This window comes from Hyla sarda, chromosome 2, assembly GCF_029499605.1.
Source record: "Hyla sarda isolate aHylSar1 chromosome 2, aHylSar1.hap1, whole genome shotgun sequence".
Lineage (NCBI taxonomy): Eukaryota > Metazoa > Chordata > Amphibia > Anura > Hylidae > Hyla > Hyla sarda.
In genome coordinates, this window is record NC_079190.1 from 492,957,908 (window position 1) to 492,985,890 (window position 27,983).

Here is a 27,983-nt window from a genome sequence, read left to right on the forward strand (position 1 = left end):
CACTCTCCCATAGCAATCAATGAGTCGTATTCCAATGTTTCATCTGTGCTAAAGCCTGAACCTCTGCAACTGCTGCGTACGCTGTATTTTGGCGATGACAATGAGATCTACACGGTAAGAGACCATTAAGTGTGAAACTTTACAGTCAGGATACAAAATAGCCAGAACACTTGGCCACGACTAAACCAAGAAGTGGGAGGACTGGACTGCAGACCGAGTATAGTCTTAGGTGTCTCCTAGCTGAAATAAACTTTATCGTGTTAAATCTGGACTACTTATCCCACATATGGACTGCACTGAGGGCCTGGACCTTGTAATAGATGAAGAACTAAACCAATGCAAGAACGGGAAAGCCTCCAGTTTGTGTGTGAAATGGGCTGTTTTCTTCTAAAAACAGAACCACCATTGTCCACAGGTTATATATTGTATCAATCCAATGATGTGAATGAAGCTAATCTGCAATACCACATACAACCTGTGGACAGGGGTGGCGCTGTTTTTGATAGAAATCAGCTCTATTGAATGAATGAATGAATGAGGCAGAGCTGCCATACCACATACAACCTGTGGACAGGGGTGGCACTGTTTTTGGAACAAATCAGCTCCATTGAAGTGAATGAGGCCAAGCTGCAATACCACATACAACCTGTGGACAGGGGTGGTGCTGTTTTTGATAGAAATCAGCTCTATTGAATGAATGAATGAATGAATGAATGAGGCAGAGCTGCCATACCACATACAACCTGTGGACAGGGGTGGCACTGTTTTTGGAACAATTCAGCTCCATTAAAGTGAAATACACCAAGCTGCAATACCACATACAACCTGTGGACAGGGATGGCGCTGTTTTGGTTGAAATCGGTTCCATTACATAAACCAGACTGAACTGGAATCCCACATACAACCTCTAGACAGGGGTGGCACTGTTTTTGGAACAAATCAGCTCCATTGAAGTGAATGAGGTCAAGCTGCACTACCACATCCAACCTGTGGACAGGGGGTGGAGCTGTTTTGGGAAGAAATCAGCTCCCTTGGTGTAATTGAGGCTGAGCTGCAATATCACATACAACCTATGAACAGCGGTGGTGCTATTTTTGTTAGAAATCTGTTAAATTGGTGTGCATGAGGCCGAGCTGCAATACCACATCCAACCTGTGAACAGAGGTGGCACTGTTTTTGCTAGAAATAAGCTTCATTGAATGAGGCCAAGCTGCAATACAGCATACAACCTGTCAACAGGGGTGGCGCAGTTTTGGAGAAAAAAAAATCAGCTCCAATGACATGAGTACGGCCAAGGTGCAGTACCATGCCCAAAGTGTGGACGCGACGGGACTGGATGGGAAAGTGGGGGGGGGCGGGTTGGGGGACTGTTTTTGGAAAAAATCAGCACCATTGAAGTAAATAAAGGCGAGGTGCAATACCAAACACAACCTATAAAAAAAACATAAAAAGAACATTTTGTAAAAAAAAAAAAAAATAATAATAAAATAAATAAATAAATGATAAATAAATAATATAAATAAATAAATATGATTGCCTAGAGCAGCGGTCTCCAAACTGTAGCCCTCCAGATGTTGCAAAACTGCAACTCCCTGTATGCTGGTAGTACTGCATGAGCCATGCACTAGGCTAGTGTCTCCAAACTGTGGACCTCCAGATGTTGCAAAACTACAACTCCCACCATGACATGGTAGAAGTTGTAGTTTTGCAACCTCTGGAGGTCCACAGTTTGGAGACCACTAGCCTAGTGCATGGCTCAAGCAGTACTACCCAATCTGCGAATCTCCGGACCTGGCTGCGCTTAATATTCCTCAGCGCGTCGACGTGTACAGCGGAGCAGACGCAGAACATCTGCACAACATCAAGAAACCCCTGCTTGCTATTTTTGGACGAGTGGGACATTCTGCAGGTGGCCCAATTATTGAAATATGGTTTGCATTCGGGGGCCCCCAGATTTTCATAAAATGTAGCAGCTTTAAAAGATTTTATGTAGAAAGATTCGGAGTCTGGCAGCCATATGTCATCACCTCCACCGAGAGGCCAGCGGCGCAGAAACGGGACGTTACCAAGGCTCTTCTGTGTCAGATTGTTGGGATTTCATTATTGTGATTAGTAACTACTATAATGCTGCCTTCTATGTACAAGAATATAACTACTATAATACTGCTCCTATATACAGGAATATAACTTCTATAATGCTGCCTCCTATGTACAAGAATATAACTACTATAATACTGCTCCAATATACAAGAATATAACTACTATAATACTACCTCCTATATACAAGAATATAACTACTATAATACTGCTCCTATATACAAGAATATAACTACTATAATACTGCCCCCTATATACAAGAATATAACTACTATAATGCTGCCTCCTATGTACAAGAATATAACTACTATAATACTGCTCCAATATACAAGAATATAACTGCTATAATACTGCTCCTATATACAAGAATATAACTACTATAATACTGCTCCTATATACAAGAATATAACTACTATAATGCTACCTCCTATATACAAGAATATAACTACTATAATACTGCTCCTATATACAAGAATATAACTACTATAATACTGCTCCTATATACAAAAATATAACTACTATAATACTGCTCCTATATACAAGAATACAACTAATATAATACTGCTCCTATATACAAGAATATAACTACTATAATACTGCCCCCTATATACAAGAATATAACTACTATAATACTGCTCTATGTACAAGAATATAACTACTATAATACTGCTCCTATATACAAGAATATAACTACTATAATACTGCCCCCTATATACAAGAATATAACTACTATAATACTGCCTCCTATATACAAGAATATAATTACTATAATACTGCCTCCTATATACAAGAATATACCTACTATAATACTGCTCCTATATACAAGAATATAACTACTATAATACTGCTCCTATATACAAGAATATAACTACTATAATGCTACCTCCTATATACAAGAATATAACTACTATAATACTGCTCCTATATACAAGAATATAACTACTATAATACTGCTCCTATATATAAAAATATAACTACTATAATACTGCTCCTATATACAAGAATACAACTAATATAATACTGCTCCTATATACAAGAATATAACTACTATAATACTGCCCCCTATATACAAGAATATAACTACTATAATACTGCCTCCTATATACAAGAATATAACTACTATAATACTGCTCTATGTACAAGAATATAACTACTATAATACTGCTCCTATATACAAGAATATAACTACTATAATACTGCCCCCTATATACAAGAATATAACTACTATAATACTGCCTCCTATATACAAGAATATAACTACTATAATACTGCTCTATGTACAAGAATATAACTACTATAATACTGTCTCCTATATACAAGAATATAACTACTATAATACTGCTCCTATATACAAGAATATAACTACTATAATACTGTATCCTATATACAAGAATATAACTACTATAAAACTGCTCCCTTTGCAGTATAATATAGCTACTATACTCTAGCACATGTTTAGTCCCACATGTTTACTACACAAAAATTCTACATGCAATTTTTTAAATGTATTTTTTAGGTGTGTTTAAAGCTCTTACACGTTTATTATAAAATGTATATACACACATAGTATTCCTGAAAATATATATATATTTTTTTTATTTTATAATTGGGTTTTGGGTGTAAAAAAGCGTCCTGGCCTTAAAAGGGTCAAACATTCCGATTTGTCTTTTGGACCTTTTCAATTAATTCCAATGCAGTCATAGAGCGCCACAGTAAAGGATGTAAAGCTCAATACCGCCATCTAATGTTGAAATAGGAAACTGTTAAATTTTGATTATATAATAGAGCAGTGTTTCCCAATCAGTGTGCCTCCAGCTGTTGCAAAACTACAACTCCCAGAATGCCCGTACAATCCAAGGCTGTCCGGGCATGCTGGGAGTTGTAGTTTTGCAACAGCTGGAGGCACACTGGTTGGGAAACACTGAAATAGTGCCAATCTTTCTTAGTTGAATCTCATGAAATTGATTGCTGATTGCAAGAAGACAAGGGCATCTAGGCCTTAAAAGGGGTTAACAGAAAAAACAGCGCCACACCTGTTTTCAGGTTGTATGTGGTATTGCAACTCAGCCCCATTCACTTTAACGGAATGGAGCTGCAATACCACACACAACCTGAGGACAAGTGAGGCGCTGTTTCTTCAAGAAATCAGCTACCGTATATACTTGAGTATAAGCCGACCCGAATATAAGCCGAGGCCCCTAATTTCCCCCCAAAAACCCAGGAAAAGTTATTGACTCGAATATAAGCCTAGGGTGGGAAATACATCTTCCCCCCCATGTCATCATCCAGACCCCCGTCATCATCCCCCCGTCATCATCCCCCTCGTCATCATCCCCCTGTCATTATCCTCGCCTGTCAATCCCTTCATCAGTGGTCTTCAACCTGCGGACCTCCAGATGTTGCAAAACTACAACTCCCAGCATGCTGGGAGTTGTAGTTTTGAAGCCTCTGGAGGTCGGCAGGTTGAAGACCACTGCGGCCTTCGTCATCATCCAGACCCCCCCCCCCCCCCCTTTAGTTTTCTACTCCCCTCGGTTGGAAGTTAGGGTGAGCTGGTCCAGGCCATCGATGCTGCAGGGACCGTGCGATGGGGAGGGTTAGTCGTTCCGGGCTGTCTTGCCTTGACGCCGCCGCACAGGGACGTTCATGCGCAGGCTGCGAATGAACGTCCCTGTGCGTCGTCGTCAAGGCAACGTCACTAGTCCAGGGCAGGCCCAAATCGCCCCCCCCCCCCCCCCCCGGTAAAATGGACAGCCCGTAACGACTAACCCTCCCCACTGGACGGTCCCTGCAGCATAGATGGCCCGGACCAGCTCACCCTTCCTTCCCACCGAGGGGAGTAGAAAACTAAAGGGGGGGGGTCTGGATGATTTCGAAGGCCGCAGTGGTCTTCAACCTGCAGACCTCCAGAGGTTTCAAAACTACAACTCCCAGCATGCCCGGACAGCCGATGGCTGTCCGGGCATGCTGGGAGTTGTAGTTTTGCAACATCTGGAGGTCCGCAGGTTGAAGACCACTGAGAAGGGATTGACAGGCGGAGAGTTCACTCGAGTATAAGCCGAGGGGGGCGTTTTCAGCATGAAAAATCGTGCTGAAAAACTCGGCTTATACTCGAGAATATACGGTATGTTTTTCTAATTGTAGGGTAATGACGCACAATTTGCCCTTTTGATGCCTCCTGCTTAGGGGATACCTGATAGCAGTAATATCGAGGTAAATGAACTGCCCATTTTTTTTTTCAGTTGGGCCCCTGCCCCCTAATATGACCGTGCACATTCCGTTATAAGAAAGTAGCCCCTCAGATAATTAAAGCATGTGCACAATTGAAAATAAACAATTTATTATTTAACTAAATAATATAATGTATAAAAAAAAAAAAAAAAACTCTTCTATTCTGGCTCCAATTCTATTCCCCGCAGGGATTTGGAGTCTCTTCTATAGATCTATATGTACAAGTTGCTTTGGATTTCGACAGTTGTCACCGTTTTCTTCAGAGTTTCTTCAATTTTTTCCGATTTCTGAAAAATTACAGAAAATATTTTTTTTTAAATAATTATTATTATTATTTTAGAGAGAATGTGTCATCAATAAATTACCTATTACGTAAATCAAGTATTCATTCCTAAAAAAATTTAAAGAATTTTTGGTGATTTTTTTTTTTCTGATTTTATATTTTATAATCTATATTTAAAAAAAATAAAAAAATCCTGTAGTTTCCATTTTGGTCTCTAGGTCTAAAACTAAGCTGAGACTTCCCGTTGTATCTGTGATGATAAGGAGGAGGCTGCTGGAAAGTGATCTTTACATAACTACAGCGAACGGTAGCACCAGTAGATAGAAAAGTCAATAGATAAAGCTCACAGATCAGCCTGCCCCTCCCTGTGGAATGAAATCTTCAAAAAGGTCACAGAGCACACTCAGTATTGTTGCCCATTTATGTCAATGGGACAGCTTCAGTCTATTGTTGCCTATGTCTATTGGTCCTGCTGTAAAGCAAATCTTAAAATGCTGTTAAAAGCTACAATAAAATGACAATTATAAAAGAGAAAAAGACTAGAAAGAAAAAAGATCATGTTTTAGTATCTGACGCTCATCAGCAAAAACAAATGTAGGTGATAAATTCCCTTTATTAGGAACTGTCTCATTGACACGTATGGGAAACGTTACTGGGCGTGCTCTGAAGAGGTCACTCTACAGGGAGGGGGAGGCTGATCTGTGAGCGACAGCTATTGCCTTCTCTATCTACTGGTAAGGGTATTGTATATTCATAGTATATGCCACAAATGCCATGTAAATGTGGCTCTCGTGATTCCTACTCACTATCCCCATTGAATCTAAGCGCATGTATGGCCATCTACCTGCGGGACTGCACTTCATAGCATCAGGTTACAGGCCAGTTCCATAGTCTAGAGCAGTGGTCTTCAATCTGCGGACCTCCAGATGTTTAAAAACTACAACTCCCAGCATGCCCGGACAGCCGATGGCTGTCTGGGCATGCTGGGAGTTGTAGTTTTGGAATATCTGGAGCCCCGCAGGTTGAAGACCACTGGTCTAGAGCAATTCCTAAGATTACACTACCACGGGGATAACCGCAGGATTGCCAGAGTAGCAGTCGCCTACGTAGCTTTCTACTTCAATAGTGACTAGTTTCCATGACAAGTAGCTGATCGGGGGTCATTTCTATATTGCCATCGGACCTGCCCAGGCTTCTGTCCAGTCCTATAACTTCTCCATGCACTCACTGGATGTAATGTCGCGTGTCACATCTCTTTACTGGATGTAATGTCGCGTGTCACATCTCTTTACTGGATGTAATGTCGCGTGTCACATCTCTTTACTGGATGTAATGTCTCGTGTCACATCTCTTTACTGGATGTAATGTCGCGAGTCACATCTCTTTACTGGATGTAATGTCGCGAGTCACATCTCTTTACTGGATGTAACGTCGCGAGTCACATCTCTTTACTGGATGTAACGTCGCGAGTCACATCTCTTTACTGGATGTAACGTCGCGAGTCACATCTCTTTACTGGATGTAACGTCGCGTGTCACATCTCTTTACTGGATGTAATGTCGCGAGTCACATCTCTTTACTGGATGTAATGTCGCGTGTCACATCTCTTTACTGGATGTAATGTCGCGAGTCACATCTCTTTACTGGATGTAATGTCGCGTGTCACATCTCTTTACTGGATGTAATGTCGCGTGTCACATCTCTTTACTGGATGTAATGTCGCGTGTCACATCTCTTTACTGGATGTAATGTCGCGTGTCACATCTCTTTACTGGATGTAATGTCGCGTGTCACATCTCTTTACTGGATGTAATGTCGCGTGTCACATCTCTTTACTGGATGTAATGTCGCGAGTCACATCTCTTTACTGGATGTAATGTCGCGAGTCACATCTCCTTACTGGATGTAACGTCGCGTGTCACATCTCTTTACTGGATGTAATGTTGCGTGTCACATCTCTTTACTGGATGTAATGTCGCGTGTCACATCACCTCTTAAATGTTGAAAACCTTACCGCAGCCAGACGGCTCATGTTCTGACAGGACAGCAGGGGGCGGAAAGCTTCGATAGTGACAGAGTCCAGTTTGGTAATATCGGTGTAGCACTGGTAGAATACCGCCGGGATCCCCCACACCTGACAGTGCGCCATCACTGCAAAAGGGAAGGGTTGTCTGTAAGGGTTAATAGTCCAGTACTATCCTTTGAGGGGAAAAAAGGTGCGTAAAAACGTAAGACAGGAGCAAAGTTGGCTGCTCAGCCTATCATCCGCCGAGGCGGAGTGTCAGACACCAAAAGCCCAAAGAAGCCTGAGGCCGGGAGAGCAATACCAGTAGCACCGGGGGAGCAGTGAAAGGTAAGTAAAGTGTATTATTTTTACTCCAGCAGCCCGGGCATATAGGATAAAAGGAACATTTTAGCTGGAGTCCTCCTTTTAATTATTATTATTTTTTTTATTGGAGGGAGGGGCTTCTTTTTTAAAACATTTACTTTTTATCATTTACTATTTATCTACTGATCGCTATAACCCTTCAGTGCTATGCATAGGAACAGCATTGATCAGTGTTATCTGTGAGCTATTTGTAAAGTCTGCCAGAAGGCAGACCGTAGAAATGGATCCCAGAAGAGCGGCATGGAGGAGGTAAGGAGACCTACGGCTACCTCCTTAAGCCCACGCACATATTATAAATGCCATAATCTGTTTTGATCATGGCATCTGAAGGGTTAAAGGGGTACTCCGCCGCTAGACATCTTATCCCTTATCAACAACCCTCCCCCCCCCCTTGTGATATCCGCGCAGCACCAGGCGTTCTGAACGACTGCTGGGTTCCGGGGGTAATGGTCATGACTTCAAGCTATGCCCCCTCCCTGCATGTCTAGACGTGGCGTCAAGAGGGGGCGTGGCATGAAGATACTTTGCAAATCTTTGGGATTAACTAAATTGCTTTAAATCACTGGGGGAGATTTATCAAAACCTGTACAGAGGAAAAGTTGCCCAGTTGCCCAAAGCAACCAATCAGATCGCTTCTTTCATTTCTGAAAAGGCCTCTAGAAAATGAAAGAAGTGATCTGATTGGTTGCTATGGGCAACTGGGCAACTTTTCCTCTGGACAGGTTTTGATAAATCTCCTTTCATATTCTTACCTATAGCTTTTTCAGCTAGTTTTCAGTCTACGGGGCCCTGTTAAAGGGGTACTCCAGTGGAATTATTATTATTATTTTTTATTTTTTTATCCACTGATGTCAGAAAGTTAAACAGATTGATGAGCTGCTGTATGCTCCAGAGGAAGTTGTGTAGTTCTTTCCAGTCTGACCACAGTGCTCTCTGCTGACACCTCTGTCCGTGTCAGGAACTGTCCAGAGCAGGAGAGGTTTGCTATGGGGATTTGTTCCTGCTCTGGACAGTTCCTGACACGGACAGAGGTGTCATCAGAGAGCACTGTGGTCAGACTAGAAAGAACTACACAACTTCCTCTGGAGCATGCAGCAGCTGATAAGTACTGGAAGGGTTAACAATTTTAAATAGAAGTAATTTACAAATCTGTTTAAAGGACAACTGTAGTGTAACACTTTTATATCTGCCCGTGCCTCAAAAATAAACTAAATAAACTCATACATACCTTCCTACGAGCCCCCGTTGGTCCGGCACAGGCCTCATGGTCCGGCAGTGCTGACGTCATTCCACTTCCTGGGGACGGGGACGCCGCAGAGCCGTCGGCGTATTACCAGCCGCAGCGATGTCCCGCCCCGGCCTGTGATAGGCTGAGCCCACTGTCATGTAAGAAGCCGGCCAGAGCTCCTTACATGACAGTGGGCTCAGCCTATCACCGATCGGGGCGGGACATCGCTGCGGCCGGTGATACGCCGACGGCTCTGCGGCGTCCCTGTCCCCAGGAAGTGGAATGACGTCAGCACTGCCGGACCGTGAGGCCTGTGCCGGACCAACGGGGGCTCGTAGGAAGGTATGTATGAGTTTATTTCGTTTATTTTTGAGGCCCGGGCACGGGCAGATATAAAAGTGTTACACTACAGTTGTCCTTTAACTTTCTGGCACCAGCTGATTTAAAAAAATAATAATAATAATTTTCGTCCCTTAAAGGGTTAATTCTTTAAAGACCCCAGTCTGCTGTGACACTGAGTCAGCTCCCTGCTGATCCAAACCAATCTACCACCAATTACATTACATTAAACATACGGGGTGAGATTTATCAAAACCTGTCCAGAGGAAAAGTTGCTGGGTTGCCCATAGCAACCAATCAGATCACTGCTTTCATTTTGCAGAGGCCTTGTCAAAAATTAAAGAAGTGATCTGATTGGTTGCTATGGGCAACTCAGAAACTTTTCCTCTGGACAGGATTTGATGAATATCGCTCAGGCAGTTTAGATGCCACTGTCAGACTGTCATTATGATAGGGTAGTGTGACAGCCATCAGGGAACCCGGGGAGAATAGCGGGAGAAAAAATATTGCAAGCGCCGTCTTTTTCTCCCGCTACAAAACAACGACCACCCAATGGACCCCATTGACTATAATGGGATCTAGCAGGTACCCGTTGTTGTCCATTATGTCCTATCCGGAAAACAGCCTTTAAAAGCAAAAAAAAATTATAATTATTAATTAAAAAAAAGAGCTTAAAAGGGGTACGCCACTGGAATATATATATATTTCATTTTTTTTTTTTTTTTAAATCAACTGGTGCCAGAAAGTTAAACAGATTTGTAAATTACTTCTATTTAACCTGTTAAGGACCAAGGGCGTAAACTTAGGCCCCTAGTCCCGCTCCCGTGATATAACGCGGGGTTATACGGTAACCCCGCATCATATCGCGGCGGGCCCGGCGTCATAGTGAAGCCGGGACCCGCCTCTAATAGCGCACGGCACTGGTCGCGGTGCCGTGCATCATTAACCCTTTAGCTGAGCCGCGCGGCTAAAAACTAAAGTAAAAGTGCCCGGCTAGCTCAGGGAGCTGTTCGGGATCGCCGCAGTATAATCGCGGCATCCCGAACAGCTGTAGCACAGGAGGAGGTCTTCTTACCTTCTCCTGTGCTGTCCGATCGCCGAATGAATGCTTCAAGCCTGAGATCCAGGCAAGAGCAATCAATCGCCGAAACACTGATTGATCCATTCCTATGGAGATGGATCAATCAGTGTAAAAGATCAGTTAATGCAATGTTATAGCCCCCCCTATAGGAGCTATAATATGGCATAAGAAAAGTGTAAAAAAATCATTAACCCTTTCAATTATCCCTTCCCTTAAGTTTGAATCACCCGGCATTTCCAAGAATAAAAAAAAAACTGTGTAAATAAAAATAAACATATGTGGTATTGCCGCGTGCGGAAATGTCCGAATTATAAAAATGTACTGCTTTTTAAACCGCACGTTCAATGGCGTACACGCAAAAAAATTCCAGAGTCCAAAATAGCGTATTTTTGGTCACTTTTTATATCATGAAAAGATGAATAAAAAGCGATCAAAAAGTCCGATCAATGCAAAAATGGTACCGACAAAAACTTCAGATCACGGCGCAAAAAATGAGACCTCATAGCCCCCTGAACATGGAAAAATAAAAAAAAGTTATAAGGGTCAGAAAATGACAATTTTAAACATATACATTTTCCTGCATGTAGTTATGATTTTTTTTCAGAAGTACGAAAAAATCAAACCTATATAAGTAGGGGGTCATTTTAGGTGTCATTTGTAACGAAAAATGTACTACGTAGAAACGGAAGCCCCCAAAAGTTACAAAATGGCATTTTTTTTCAATTTTGTCACACAATGATTTTTTTTTCCGTTTCGCCGTAGATTTTTGGGTACAATGACTGATGTCATTACAAAGTAGAATTGGTGGCGCAAAAAATAAGCCGTAATATGGATTTTTAGGTGCAAAATTGAAAGAGTTATGATTTTTTTAAAGGTAAGGAGGAAAAAAACGAAAGTGCAAAAAACGAAAAAACGCCTGGTCCTTAAGGGGTTAAAAATCTTAATCCTTCCAGTACTTATCAGCTGCTGTATACTACAGATGAAGTTCTTTTCTTTTTGAATTTCCCTTCTGCCTGACCACAGTGCTCTCTGCTGACACCTCTGTCCATGTCAGGAACTGTCCAGAGCAGGAACAAACCTCTCCTGCTCTGGACAGTTCCTGACATGGACAGAGGTGTCAGCAGAGAGCAATGTGGTCAGACAGAAAGGAAATTCAAAATGAAAAGAACTTCCTCTGTAGTATACAGCAGCTGATAAGTAATTTACAAATCTGTTTAATAACTTAAAAAGGAAAATGTTTTCCAGTGGAGATTCCCTTTTAACAGATGTTCTCGACAGGGCGCAACAGCAGTGTGAAAGTAGCCTCAGTATTGACAGCAGCATCTAAGGGGCTAATAACCGGCAGCGTAGAGCGCTCTGCAGCCTCATTGAGTAAATAAAGCTTATGATCAGGAATATAAAAGAGACGTCACCTGACGGCCGCTGCCAGAACTACTAGGACCGGACAGTCCTCGGTCACTATTAATACAGATCCACCTCACCTGCAGCAGGCAGCCCATCCACAATATTCGGCTGTTCCAGGTAACTGCAGGGGGCGCTGTCTGAGTATTGCTTTGTGGTGGTCACTCTGAGAAATGGGACGGGCAGATTGTGTGTGGATTCTGTCGTTTTGTAGTCAGTGACCGGACAGGTGGAGAGGACGGTCACCTTAAGACCAGACTTCTGTAGACAGCTGAAAACCTGGAAGAGGAGACAATAAACCGGAGTCAATGTGTAATCCTGTACGACTGTCTTTATGGTGTTGTCACCCAGATAATCTCACTCTTCAGTATCACTGCATGTCTGGGCAGATCTGCCAACTAGGACAGGTGTGTGACCACTGTTTTGAAGGGGTATTTCAGTATCAGAATATTTTATATTAATAGTCCTCTTATTGTCAGTGTGCTGTTGTCATAGCAGCTCCCCACTTTCTCATGACGGGAAGTTGTGTAGACCTCTCATTGTTAGTGTGGTCTCAGTAACTACAGGGCTCCTCCCTCTTGTCTGACAGGAAATTCTGTAGTCCTCTCATTGACTCTGTGGAGTTGTCTCAGCAGCTCCCGGTGTCCTCCATTTCTCCTAAGAGGAAGTTGTTTAGACCTTTCATTATCAGTGTGGTGTTGTCTCAGCAGATCCCCGACTCCTCCCTCTTTCCTAACAGGCAGATGCATAATCCTCCCATTGTCAGTGTGGTGTTGTCTCAGCAGCTCCCTGTGTCCTCCATTTCTCCTAACAGGAAGTTGTTTAGACCTTTCTTTATCAGTGTGGTGTTGTCTCAGCAGCTCCCCGGCTCCTCCCTCTCTCCTAACAAATTGTATAGTCCTCTCATTGTCCATGTGGTGTTGCCTGAGCAGCTGCCCAGCTCCTCCCTTTCTCTTGACTAGAAGTTGTGTAGTCTTCTTTGTTCGTGTGGTGTTGTCTCAGCAGCTCCCTCGACACCGCCCTCTCAAAATTGTGTAGTCATTTCATAGCCAGTGTTGTGTTATCTCAGTCCCCCCTGGCTCCTCCCGCTCTCCTGACAGGAAGTTGTGTAGCCTTCTCTATGTCAGTGCAGTGTTTTATTTCTTAGCAGCTCTCCAGCTCCTCTCTCTCTATACCAAGACAACACATCGTTGTTTGCTGTCTCAGGAGGTGTGGCTTAATCTTGTCACTAATCTGTAGCCCCACCCCCTAAGTGATGTCACTACCTCTGACCAGCCCCTGCAGAGTCGCATAAGGCCAAGCATGTTCTTCACAGAGTTCAGGAAAGGGTCATACATTATAACTATGTAAAAATCTTCATGGAGAATATAGATGTTTTTCTTGACGAAAGGGCTGCCAAGGTTGGTTCAGAAACAGCGCCACACCCATCTGTGGGTTGTGTTGGGTATTGCAGCTTAGCTCCATTAAAGCGAATAGTGCTGAGCTGTAATACATTGCACCACCCATGGACAGATGTGGCGCTATTCCCTATTTCTAGGCCTATTCATAGGCTGAATACCACACATGGTCTCTCACCTTTTCACACCACTGGAACTGCTGATCTTCAGCCACGTAAGACTTACACAGACAGAGCATCACCTGGAACAAGAGGAACCACATTTATTGGTGGCAATTTTGGGAATACGTAGATGCTGACCCTCGCCATAGTTGACACTGCAGCTCTGCTTGTTCAGATTGGCTGCTTTGTATGAGCAGAAGCCCTCCCCCAAGGAGCCACTCCATATAGAGGCAAGCAGTATGATCAGAGCCTGATTAGTCCATGAACGTAGAGTAGATCTTTCCTCCTAAAGCAGTGGTCTCCAAAGTGTGGACCTCTAGCTGTTGCAAAACTACAACTCCCAGCATGCCCGGACAGCCGTTGGCTGTCCGGGCATGCTGGGAGTTGTAGTTTTGCAACAGCTAGAGGTCCACACTTTGGAGGTCTAGTTCAAAAAGCATCAATGTCAACACTTACTGAAGGATCTGTGACTGATCGGTAGAAGATACAGGATGATGGAGAAACTGCTGCGTCACTTTTGGGCACGGGGTCTCGACATCTCTCATTCCATAGTCTGATGTAGCCGGCCACCTCCCAGCTGCCGGAGCTCAGGATATAAGCCGACAGGAAACCTGGAAATACAGATAGATGACATCTACTGCCCCCATGGTCCATCATTGAGGACAAGAGACTGTCCTTAAAGAAGCCCCTCCCCTAACTCTATTTGTATACTGCTGCTGCTGCTCTCTCTGTAGCATCAGGATGTATAGTATTTATACATCTACACTCCAGTTCTATCTGTATACTGCTGCTGCTTTCTTTACAGGATCAGTATATACAGTAGTTAAATACCTCCCCTCCAGCTCTATCTGTATACTGCTGCTGCTGTCTCCATGGATCAGGATATATTGTAGTTATACACCTCCCCTCCAGCTCTAGCTGTATACTGCTGCTATCTCTATGGGATCAGTATATATAGTAGTTATACACCACTTCTCCCAGCTCTTTCTGTTTACCGCTGCTGCTATCTCTATCAGATAAGAATATATAGTAGTTATACCCTCTCCAGCTCTATCTGTATATTGCTACTTATATATCAGTATGGGTCAGGATATATTGTAGTTATAAACCTCCCCTCGAGCTTTATCTGTATACTGCTGCTATCTCTACGAATCAGTATATATAGTAGTTAACACCCCCCCCCCCCAGCTCTATCTGTATACTGCTGTTGCCACTATCTCAATGTGCTCAGGATAAATAGTAGCTATACACCTTCCCTCCCAGCTCTGTATACTGCTGCTATCTCAATGGGATCAGGATGTCTATTAGTTATACACCTACCCTCCAGCTCTCTCTGTATAATGCTGCTATCTCTATGGGATCAGGATATATAGTAGTTATACACCTCCCTTCCAGCTTTATCTGCCCATGGGGATGGTGAGGATATGAAATTAGAAAGTTTCCCCTGCCAGCCTGTAAGTAGTCCTCTGGGCGAGGAGCTATACTTACCTATTCCCGGCTATAATCATGTCCCCTCGGCGTGAATGACAGTCCGGCACGGCCCACACTATTGCTCTCCTCCATCTGCTTAGGGAGCAGAGTGGTGGGAAGGGCTGTCAATCACACGGAGGGGGCGTGAATTCAGTGCAGCCAACGGGAATAGGTGAGTATAGCTCCGCCCAGGGGATTACTTATGGCACCGGCAGGGGGAGACTTTCAAACTTCCTATCCACACCATGCATGCGGGCAGGATCGTCCCCCGGGGAGGGTGAGGAGGATGATTTTACCAGGGCTGTGGAGTCGGAGTCAGAGTCGAGGAGTCGGAGTTGGACGAAATTTTGGGTACCTGGAGTCGGAGTCGGCAAACAATGCACCGACTCCTACTAAATTTAGATTGGAATAAAATTTTTTTTTTTTTTAAAAGCAAGTTTAAATGTCCCAATTCACAAAAAGTTACAATTAATGACTTCTCTACTTTAAGAATAAAGACCAATGCATGCAGTGCCTCACGCAAAACGAACACGTTAAGTGACTGTGAAGAAGCTTTTCATGTGCTTTACTATATGGCACGCAACGCACAATTAGGAGCGGCAATACTTATACTTTCCATAGTGTTGTGTTCTGCTGTTACAGGGAACCCATGGGTAACCTAGCCTCTCACTGATAAGGGGTTAAAGAAATATGTTTTTTGCAGGACTAGAGACACTTGTATAAGTGAAGGGAATGGAGGGTCAATAGTTCAAGACTGAAGCTGTAAACCATTGGAAAAACTGCTGCCATTCAGCTAAGGCTATAAAAATGTGTAAACTCGATTGTTAGCTTAAAGGGGTACTCCGCACCTAGACATCTTATCCCCTATCCAAAAAAGAAGTAATTTACAAATCTGTTTAACTTCCTGGCACCAGTTGATAAAAAAAAAAAAAAAAAAAAAAAGAAAGTTTTCCACGGGAGTACCCCTTTAATAAGTGACCACTGTGGGTCTGACCGCTTGGACCTCCAAGGGTTCCTTGCCCCTCAAGTGAATAAAGCAGGGGCCAAGTACGCACATTGCCACTTCATTCTCATCGCTATGGGGCGGCCATAGAGAGCAGAGAACAACGCCCCCCACAGATAACCCCTTTGCATTACCATCTCTGGGGTGGGACCCTGGATTAAGATAGGTAGGACCATAATAAGTCGTCAAAGACCTTAGGATATAAGGGGTCACTGGAGACATCTAGAGCCAAGGACTCGACACTGTGGACCTCTAGATGTCCGGGAATGCTGGGAGTTGTAGTTTTGCAACAGCTGGAGGTCCACAGTTTCGAGATCACTGATCTAGAGGCTTTGGTTGGATTTAATGGAGGAGATTTATCAAAATCTGTGCAAAAGGAAAAGTTGCTGAGTTGCCCATAGCAACCAATCAGATCGCTTCTTTCATTTGGCAGAGGCCTTTTTAAAAATGAAAGAAGCGATCTGATTGGTTGCTATGGGTAACTGCACTACTTTTCCTCTGGACAGGTTTTGATAAAACCTGTCCCGAGGAAAGTAGTGCAGTTGCCCATAGCAACCAATCAGACCCCTTTAAGAAAAGGAATGTGCTGATTATGGAAATATATGGGGGGGGGACATGTCCGCTCCTGTGATAATGTAAATGAGTAATCTCATTAGAGATGAGCGAACTTACAGTAAATTTGATTCGTCACGGCGGTTGCTGACTTTTCCTGCATAAATTGGTTCAGCTTTCCGGTGCTCCGGTGGGCTGGAAAAGGTGGATACATTCCTAGGAAGAAGTTCGTGACGAATCGAATTTACTGTAAGTTCGCTCATCTCTAAATCTCATATAAAAAAAAAAAAAAAGGCAATAGAGATAGATAGTAGAGAGAGAGCAGGGTCCACAGCAGCACAGAGTATTTCAGGAAAAGAAGACATGTCTTCTAAGGACAAGAATCAGGTTAAAAAAAAATGTATCCCCTATCTGGAGGAGTTTCAGATTGCGGGGGGGGGGGGGGGGGGGGGGGGGGGGGAGGGGGGGCGCGCGTTCTCCAGTTTAGAGCCCCGGCTCTCCTATACAGCAGTGCGTCACTACGCCCACCTGAAGCAGGGGCCGCCGCACCTCCTTCATATAGCTCTATTGGAGAGCCGTTTCATGGTATTTATGGCGGTTCCACAGTATTTTTTCTTCCCACTCATTCCCCCCCCCTCGAATGAATTATCAGCCGCAGTGCGCTGGGGAACTAATCATATATGACCCGCGGGCGCTGTCCTGCTTTTCCTCCCCTCGCCCCCCCCCCCCCCCCCACCGAATGAATTATCAGCCGCAGTGCGCTGGGGAACTAATCATATATGACCCGCGGGCGCTGATCTGCTTTTCTTCCCCCCCAACCGAATGAACTTCTGATCAGAAATTCTGCAGCGCCCGCGGCCCTCTGGCTTTCAGCGCTTGCAGGGGGAGGTGACAGCTTCCGTTCTCCGTCCTGCGCCCGCGGCTCACAGGAGGAGGAGATCAGCGCCTGCGGGTAACATAATTATTCCCCCGATGTGGGGACAGCGCTGCGGCTGATAGTTCATTCGGTGGGGGGGGGGGGGAAGGGAGGAAAAGCAGGACAGCGCCCGCAGGTCATATATCATTAGTTCCCCAGCGCACTGCGGATGATCATTCATTCATTTGAGGAGGGGGGGGGGGGGGGAGTGGCCCGACCGGTATTGCGGTATAGGGAAAAATTCATATCGTACAGAAGAAAAACACACTGGTATTCGGTATGAACCGGTATATCGCCCAGCCCTATCGTGACGCGCCCCTGTGAGTCAGGGCACTATGCAGGAGACTTCGGGGGGCCCCAGCGCTGCGATCCAAAACGTATACCCTTTGGATAGGGGATATATATATATTTTTTTTTTTACACATGATACTTGTCCTTTAAGTGGGGGAGCGGGGGCAGAGTTGTGAGGCGAGGAAGAGATCACACAGAAAGAGTTACCGTATTTTTCGCCGTATAAGACGCACTTTTTCTTCCCCAAAACTGGGGGGGAAGTTGGTGCGTCTTATACGGCGAATGCACCCCTATCGGGTCAATCCCTGCGGCCATCAATGGCCGGGACCCGCGGCTAATACAGGACATCACCGATCGCGGTGATGCCCTGTATTAACCCTTCAGACGCGGCGATCAAAGCTGACCGCCGCGTCTGAAGCGAAAATAACACTAACCCGGCTGCTCAGTCGGGCTGTTCGGGAACGCCGCTGTGAAATCACGACGTCCCGGACAGCTTACAGGACACCGGGAGGGACCTTACCTGCCTCCTTGGTGTCTTCTCCGTGCCGGGGTCCCCTGCGATCTCCTTCGACGTCATCACGTCGTCGCGCACGCCGTCATCCAATAGGAGCGGCGTGATGACGGCGACGGAGAGCGTGGATCCCGGGGAAGAAGAAGTCCGGAGCGTCGGAGATGCGGCGACAGCGATGGAGCGACATCCAGGGCAGCGGTGACGGGTCCGTAGCGGCGGGGACACGTGAGTATTACCTCCTATACCAGTGGTCTTCAACCTGCGGACCTCCAGATGTTGCAAAACTACAACTCCCAGCATGCCCGGACAGCCAACGGCTGTCCGGGCATACTGGGAGTTGTAGTTTTGCAACATCTGGAGGTCCGCAGGTTGAAGACCACTGTTGGGTTCAGAATCTTTATTTTTTTTTTAGATTTGGCACCTATAAATTGGGTGCGTCCTATAGGCCGAAAAATACGGTATATAGATAAAGGAGCCGGGTCCACAGCAGCACAGAGTATTTCAGAAAAAAAAGGGAGACGTGTTCTAGTTTTGTGACCTGTCCATTCCCATCATGGTGTTGAGAGACGGGCAGAGTCATGGGGCGAGGAAGAGATCACACAGAGAGAGTTATAGGGTCCACAGCAGCACAGAGTATTTCAGGAAAGGAGAGCGTTATGTGCGTTTTTTTTATTTTTTGTTAGGTGACCCGCAATACACCTCAATACAGTAAATGAATGGAAGTCCTCCGGCCATACCTGAAGCGTTGTCCCCCACGGCGAGGATCAGGCTGGAGCAGGGCAGGGCAGGGCGCTCCGCAGACTTCTCCATGGCCGCACTGGATTCGCAGCTCCACGTGAGCATCACTTCCCTACGGGGAGAACACGGAACGCCGTCGTCATCAACATCGCCTATACCAGTGCGCCAAACCTATATCTCTTCTATATCGGTCACGTGGGAATCGTCAAATCAACTAGATCCCTGTAACTGACGCACAACTACAAGTCCCAGCATGCCCAGGGCACAGGGATAGGCGAGTAAAGTTGACTAAAATGAAACTTCTGAAGAACGTTACCGCGACCAAGATACTAGCGGTCTCCCTGTTGCAAAACTACAACTCCCAGCATGCCCGGACAGCCAACGGCTGTCCGGGCATGCTGGGAGTTGTAGTTTTGCAACATCTGGAGGTCCCCCGTTTGAAGACCATTGATTATATTGCATCTGATGATCATGAGTCACCACTATGTATCCCCAGATCACAATGTAACAATCCTGTTACCTTTTCTTGGCTAATTCCCTCCTGATCTCCTGATCCTCCTCATCCAGCTCCTCCGCTCTCTCTTCTTCTTCTTCCTCCTCATCATCATCATCCTCATCCTCCTCCACAGCCCTGGAAAACACAGATACAACCTCACCGAAGAAGGTGGCCATGTCTATTGTGTGTGTGCAGCAGGAAGTAGTTGTGCAGCATGACACAGGATCAATGTGGGAGGGATCAGTTCTCTGCTCGGGCCACTAGAGGGCAGTCATTTCTGGGAATTCAGCAACCGCAGTACACAGTAGACGACACTAGAGGGAGCCAGAACACCTTGCACTGGGAGAAATGCTGGATTGCAGCATTATTTTAATAAAAATAATTATTTGATAGAATAAATGTATTAGTTTTTTTGTAATAAAAAAAGTTTTTAAAATTTTTTTTTTTAAGGTCGAAAAGCATTAAAAAAAAAATATTAAAATTGGATATTGACTACCTGAACCTGAATTTTCTTTTTTATTTATTTATTTATTTTTTTCCATTTCTCCTAATACTAATAGTCTGTATAGTATAATATAAAATTTTGCCATAAAAGAACTGAAAATCGATCCACAAGATCCTCAGGGGTTTAACCCCCGATAGACAGTTTTAGCAGCAACTTTATTTATTTATTTCTTTTTCTTTTTTTTTCTTCAATATCCTGTGGATCGAGTTTTAGTTCTTTAGTGGCAAAAGTAGAGAATTTGTCTTAAATTTTTTAGGGTTTTACTTTTACACCATTCACTAAGCAGTATTACAAGAATATCCCATTTTAATATTTTTTATGTTTTTATACGTTTAATCCCTTAACCCCTTAAGGACTCAGGGTTTTTCCGTTTTTGCACTTTCGTTTTTTCCTCCTTACCTTTTAAAAATCATAACCCTTTCAATTTTCCACCTAAAAATCCATATTATGGCTTATTTTTTGCGTCGCCAATTCTACTTTGCAGTGACATTAGTCATTTTACCCAAAAATGCACGGCGAAACGGAAAAAAAAATCATTGTGCGACAAAATGGAAAAAAAACGCCATTTTGTAACTTTTGGGGGCTTCCGTTTCTACGCAGTGCATATTTCGGTAAAAAATTACACCTTATCATTATTCTGTAGGTCCATATGGTTAAAATGATCCCCTACTTCTATAGGTTTGATTTTGTCGCACTTCTGGAAAAAATCATAACTACATGTAGGAAAATTTATACGTTTAAAAATGTCATCTTCTGACCCCTATAACTTTTTTATTTTTCCATGTACAGGGCGGTATGAGGACTCATTTTTTGCGCCGTGATCTGAAGTTTTTATCGGTATGATTTTTGTTTTGATCGGACTTTTTGATCACTTTTTATTCATTTTTTAATGGTATAAAAAAAGTGACCAAAATACGCTTTTTTGGACTTTGGAATTTTTTTGCGCGTACGCCATTGACTGTACGGTTTAATTAATTATATATTTTTATAGTTCGGACATTTACGCACGCGGCGATACCACATATGTTTATTTTTTATTTTTTTTACACTGTTTTATTTTTTTTATGGGAAAAGGGGGGTGATTCAAACTTTTATTAGGGAAGGGGTTAAATGACCTTTATTAACACTTATTTTTTACATTTTTTTTGCAGTGTTATAGGTCCCATAGGGACCTATAACACTGCACACACTGATCTCCTATGCTGATCACTGGCGTGTATTAACACGCCTGTGATCAGTGTTATCGGCGCTTGACTGCTCCTGCCTGGATCTCAGGCACGGAGCAGTCATTCGTCGATCGGACACCGAGGAGGCAGGTAAGGGCCCTCCCGATGTCCGGTCAGCTGTTCGGGATGCCGCGATTTCACCGTGGCGGTCCCGAACAGCCCGACTGAGCAGCCGGGTCACTTTCAGTTTCACTTTAGAAGCGGCGGTCAGCTTTGACCGCCGCTTCTAAAGGGTTAATACCGCACATCGCCGTGATCGGCGATGTGTGGTATTAGCCGCGGGTTCCGGCCGTTGATTAGCGCCGGGACCGACGCGATATGATGCGGGATCGCGGCGCTAAGGGGTTAAGGACGTCCTGCGTCGTTAAGGGGTTAAGGACCGGGGGGTTTTCCGTTTCTGCGCTTTCATTTTTTCCTCCTTACTTTTATAAAATCATAACTCTTTCAATTTTGCACCTAAAAATCCATATGATGGCTTATTTTTTGCGCCACCAATTCTACTTTGTAATGACATCAGTCATTTTACCCAAAAATCTGCGGCAAAGCACGGGAAAAAATCATTGTGAGACAAAATTGAAGAAAAAACACCATTTGGAAATTTTTGAGGGCTTCCGTTTCTACGCAGTCCATATTTCGGTAAAAATTACACCTTATCTTTATTCTGTAGGTCCATATGATTAAAATGATCCCCTACTTATATAGGTTTGATTTTGTCGCACTTTTGAAAAAAAAATCATAACCACATGCAGGAAAATGTATACATTTAAAATTGTCATCTTCTGACCCCCTATAACTTTATTTTCCTGTGTATGGGGCGGTATGAGGGCTCCTTTTTTGCGCTGTGATCTGAAGTTTTTAGCGGTACCATTTTTGTATTGATTGGACTTTTTCATAATATAAACAGTGACCAAAAATACGCTATTTTGGAATTTTAGATTTTTTTTGCGTGTACACCATTGACCGTGCGGTCTAATTAACGATATATTTTTATAATTCGGACATTTACGCACGCGGCGATACCACATATGTTTTTTTTAACCTCTTAAGGACGCAGGGCGTACCTGTACGCCCAGAGCCTAGTCCCAGTGTTTAAAACGGGGTCACGCCGTGACCCTGCATCACATCGGGTCGGTCCCGGCTGCTAGTCATAGCCGAGACCCTGGGCTAATAGCTTGCGGCACTGATAGTTGTGCCGCGCGCTATTAACCCTTCAGACGCGGCGATCAAAAGTGACCGCCGCGTCTGAAAGTGAAAGTAAACACTTCCCGGCAGCTCAGTCGGGCTGATCGGGACATTGCGATAAAATCGCGATGTCCTTATCAGCTAGGACGCGAGCGGAGACCCCCGTACCTTGCTTCGTCGCGTCCGATCGGCGTTTGATTGCTCCAAGCCTGAGCTACAGGCTTGAGCATTCGAGCCCCTATCTCGCTGATCTATGCAAAGCTATGGCTTTGCAGGGATCAGCATAAGAGATCAGTGTATGTAATGTTATAGGTCCCTATGGGAGCAATAACTGCAAAAAAAAAAAAAGGTCATTTAACCCCTTCCCTAATAAAAGTTTTAATCACCCCCCTTTTCCCCTAAAATAAAAATAAACATATGTGGTATCGCCACGTGCGTAAATGTCCGAACTATAAAAATATATCATTAATTAAACCGCACGGTCAATGGCGTACGCGCAAAAAAATTAAAAAATCCAACATAGCGTATTTTTGGTCACTTTTTATATCATAAAAAAATGAATAAAAAGTGATCAAAAAGTCCGATCAATACAAAAATGGTACCGATAAAAACTTAAGAACACAGCGCAAAAAATTAGCCCTCATACCGGCCCGTACACAGAAAAAAAAAAAAAGTTATAGGGGTTGGAAGATGAGAATTTTAAACGTATACATTTTCCTGCATGTAGTTATGATTTTTTTCAGAAGTACGACAAAATCCAACCTATATAAATAGGGGATCATTTTAACCGTATGGACCTACAGAATAAAGATCAGGTGTCATTTTTACTAAAAAAATGCACTGCGTAGAAACGGAAGCCCCCAAAAGTTACAAAATGAAATTTTTCTTCAATTTTGTCTCACAATGATTTGCTTTGCCGTAGATTTTTTGGTAAAATGACTAATGTCACTGCAAAGTAGAATTGGTGGTGCAAAAAATAAGCCATCATATGGAATTTTATGTGCAAAATTGAAAGCGTTATGATTTTTAGAAGGTGATGAGGAAAAAATGAATATGCAAAAACTGAAAAATGCTGAGTCCTTAAAGGGTTAAATGGGGAAAGGGGGGTAATTAAAACTTTTATTAGGGAAGGGGTTAAATGATCTTTATTCACTTTTATTTCGCAGTGTTATAGCTCCCATATGGAGCTATAACACTGCACACACTGATCTTTTACATTGATCAATGGTTTCTCATAGGAAACCATTGATCAATGATTCTGCCGCTTGACTGCTCATGCCTGGATCTCAAGCACTGAGCAGTCATTCGGCGATCGGACAACAGGAGGCAAGTAAGGGACCCTCCTGCTGTCCTACAGCTGTTTGGGATGCCACAATTCCGCTGTGGCGGTCCCGAACAGACCCCTGAGCTAACCAGGGGTAGTTTAGTTTCACTTTAGACACGGCGATCAGCTTTGAACGCCACGTCTAAAGGGTTATTAGCGTGCGGCACTGGGATCAGTGCCACGCTCTATTAGCCACGGGTCGCTATTAGCCCGACCCGCTATGATAGAAAGGGAAAGGACCCAGGACGTACAGGTACACCCTTGGTCCTTAACAGGTTAAAAAAATTATAATAAAAAAAAAATTTACTGGAAAAAAAAAAAAAAAAAAACACCATCCGCCAAAATTTTTATCCCCATTGACTTCAATGGATTTCCACCATGGATTCCGCAAAATTAAAGACAGGTCTTATATTTATCGGAATGAAGAATTTTTTGGTGGCGGAAATTCCAACATAACTATTCAGTGGAATTCCGCACAGAAATGTTGCTGTGTGAACAGTCTCACTGGCCACTTTATAAGGTTTACCATGCTAGTCCCAGGTCGCACCCCCTTTATACTTTCTACAAGGTGCTGGAAGCATTCCTTAGAGATTTCACTCCATACGGATATAATGACATCACACAGTTCCTACATATGGACATGATGACATCACACAGTTCCTCTATATGGACATGATGACATCACACAGTTCCTCCATACGGATATAATGACATCACACAGTTCCTCCATATGGACATGATGACATCACACAGTTCCTCCATATAGACATGATTACATCACACAGTTCCTCCATATGGACATGATGACATCACACAGTTCCTCTATATGGACATGATGACATCACACAGTTCCTCCATATGGACATGATGACATCACACAGTTCCTCCATATGGACATGATGACATCACACTGCTCCTCCATATAGACATGATGACATCACACAGTTCCCCCATATGGACATGATGACATCACACAGTTCCCCCATATGGACATGATGACATCACACAGTTCCTCTATATGAACATGATGACATCACACTGCTCCTCCATATAGACATGATGACATCACACAGTTCCCCCATATGGACATGATGACATCACACAGTTCCTCCATATGGACATGATGACATCACACAGTTCCTCCATATGGACATGATGACATCACACAGTCCCTCCATATGGACATGATGACATCACACAGCTCCTCCATATGGACATGATGACATCACACAGTTCCTCCATATGGACATGACATCACACAGTTCCTCCATATGGACATGATGACATCACACAGTTCCTCCATATGGACATGATGACATCACACAGTCCCACCATATGGACATGATGACATCACACAGTTCCTCCATATGGACATGATGACATCACACAGCTCCTTCATATATACATGATGACATCACACAGTTCTTCTATATGGACATGATGACATCACACAGTTCCTCCATATGGACATGATGACATCACACAGTTCCTTCATATGGACATGATGACATCACACAGTTCCTCCATATGGACATGATGACATCACACAGTTCCTCCATATGGACATGATGACATCACACAGTTCCTCCTTATGGACATGATGACATCACACAGTTCTTCCATATGGACATGATGACATCACACAGTTCCTCCTTATGGACATGATGACATCACACAGTTCCTCCTTATGGACATGATGACATCACACAGTTTATCTATATAGACATGATGACATCACACAGTTCTTCCATATAGACATGATGACATCACACAGTTCCTCCATATAGTCATGATGACATCACACAGTTCTTCCATATGGACATGATGACATCACACAGTTGCTGTAGATTTGTCGGATCCATGATGAGAATCTCCGGTTCCACCACATCCCAGCGATGATCTATTGGATGAGATCTGGTGACTGTGGAGGCCATTGGGGTCATGTGACCTCATTGTCCTGTATGAGATGATGTCATGTGACCTCATTGTCCTGTATGAGATGATGTCATGTGACCTCATTGTCCTGTATGAGATGAAGTCATGTGACCTCATTGTCCTGTATGAGATGATGTCATGTGACCTCATTGTACGGTATAAGATGATGTCATGTGACATGGAGCATTATCCTGCTGGAAGTGTCATCAGAAAATGGATCCACTGTGGTCATAAAGGGATGGACATCGTCAGTAACAATACTCAGGTAGACTGTGGTGTTTATATCATGATCAATTACTACTAAGGGGCCCAAAGTGTCCAGAAAGTCAGGAATCCAGACTCATCAGACCAGACAACATTCTTCCACCTTCCATTGTCCAGTTTTGGTGTTTGTATGAATTGTAGCCTGTTTCCTGTTCTTACCTGACAGGAGTGGCCCCGATGTGGTCTTCTGCTGCTGTAGCCCATCTGCTCCAAGATTGGACATGTTGTGCAGTCAGAGATGGTGTTCCCTATACCTTGGGTGTAACCAGTGGTTATTTTTGTTGGCTTTCTGTCATTTTGAACCAGGCAGCCCATTCTCCTCTGACAACTTCCACAACTTCCGCTTTCTGGATATCTTCTCTTTTTCGGACCGTTCTCTGTAAACCCTTGAGATAGTTGTGTGTGAAAATCCCAGTAAGGATATGTTCACATGTACAGGATCCTGCACAGGATTTGATGCACAGGATTTTCTGCTGCAGATTCCAATGTAAACTAAATGACTGAGCGCCGCTTCTAATCTGCAGTTACAAATCCTGCGCATCAAATCTGCGCAGGATCCTGTATATGTGAACGTACCCTAAATCAGCAGATTGTGAAATACAACGCCCGTCTGACACCAACAACCATGACACATACAAAGTCACTTAAATCCCCCTTTCGCTCAGTTTGAATTTCAGCATATTGTCATGACCACGTCTACATGCCTAAAAGCATTGTTCAGTGATGGCTGCTTAGCTATAGTGCCTTGCATAAGTATTCACCCCTTTTGACTTTTTGCCCATTTTGCTACTGTTAAAAACCGGAGCACCTGAAAGCTGAGCTAATTTATGCAGGATAAAGTCATCAACCGCCGAGCCGAGAAGTTCGTGACGAATCGAATTACTGTAACTTCACTCATCTCTAATACCTGGTAAAACCACCTTTCGTGCAATTACAGCTACTAGTCCTTCTGGGGATGTCTATGTCAGCTTTACACATCTAGGGGGAAATTTATCAAAACCTGTGCAAAGGAAAAGTGGTGCAGTTGCCCATAGCAACCAATCAGATTGCTTCTTTCATTTTTCAGAGGCCTTGTTAAAAATGAAAGAAGCGATCTGATTGGTTGCTATGGGCAACTGGGCAACATTTCCTCTGCACAAGTTTTAATAACTCTCCCCCGTACATGCATCTAAACCATCCCATTGTAGCTGTATAGATAGGGTCATTGTGGGAGATTAATAAGAACAAACCTGTGTAGATGAAGAGTGATGCAGTTGCCCATAGCAACCAGATGGCTTGTTTAACCTGATTGGTTGCTATGGGTAACTGGTCAATTTTTCTCAGCACAGGATTTGATAACTCCCCCCATAGCATTTGGCATTAAGGCAAAAAAAGTTAAATTTCTCCCACATTGCTTGTGACAAAGTCCAAACAGGCTTTCTTCTTTCCAGTCTTCCATAAAGGCCAGATTTGTGGAGTACACCCCTAATAGTTATCCCCGACAGATTCTCCCACCTCAGCTCTTGATGTTCGCCGTTCCTCCACAGTTACCATCTTGGTCAGTTTGCAGTTGTGTCCTAGGCTTTCCATTATTTGATGATGGATTTTAAAGGAGTAGTCCAGTGGTGAACAACTTATCCCCTATCCTAAGGATAGGGGATAAGTTTGAGATCACGGGGGGTCCGACCGCTGAGGCCCCCTGTGATCTCCTGTACGGAGCCCCGACAGCCCGCGGGAAGGGGGCGTGTCGACCTCCGCATGAAGCGACGGCCGACACGCCCCCTCAATACAACTCTATGGCAGAGTTGAAGCGCTGCCTTCGGCAATCTCCGGCTCTGCCATAGAGATATATTGAGGGGGCGTGTCGACCGCCACTTCGTGCGGAGGTCGACACCCGCTATCTGGTCGGAGAGCCTGGCCCCCGTACAGAGAGACCGTAGGGGGCCCCAGCGGTCGGACCCCCCGCAATCTCAAACTTATCCCC

General features: G+C 43.9%; 1 protein-coding gene across 2 annotated transcripts; it reads right to left on the reverse strand.

The window, feature by feature from the left end:
* Window positions 1-5,426: 5,426 nt before the first annotated feature.
* PSMG1 (proteasome assembly chaperone 1) lies at window positions 5,427-27,036 on the reverse strand. Of its 2 annotated transcripts, XM_056559673.1 has the most exons (8): window positions 26,928-27,036; window positions 19,609-19,719; window positions 19,088-19,200; window positions 14,064-14,218; window positions 13,625-13,687; window positions 12,130-12,328; window positions 7,626-7,762; window positions 5,427-5,615 (listed from the first exon to the last, which is right to left on the reverse strand). In XM_056559673.1, exons 1-8 carry the CDS (start codon window positions 26,996-26,998, stop codon window positions 5,541-5,543), a joined length of 924 nt encoding a protein of 307 aa, XP_056415648.1. In that variant the 5' UTR covers window positions 26,999-27,036; the 3' UTR covers window positions 5,427-5,540. The 2 variants fall into 2 exon arrangements, with proteins under 2 accessions (XP_056415648.1, XP_056415649.1); XM_056559674.1 differs by lacking the exon at window positions 26,928-27,036 and having other exon boundaries at window positions 5,433-5,615; window positions 19,609-19,810.
* Between the last annotated feature and the right edge of the window lie 947 nt (window positions 27,037-27,983).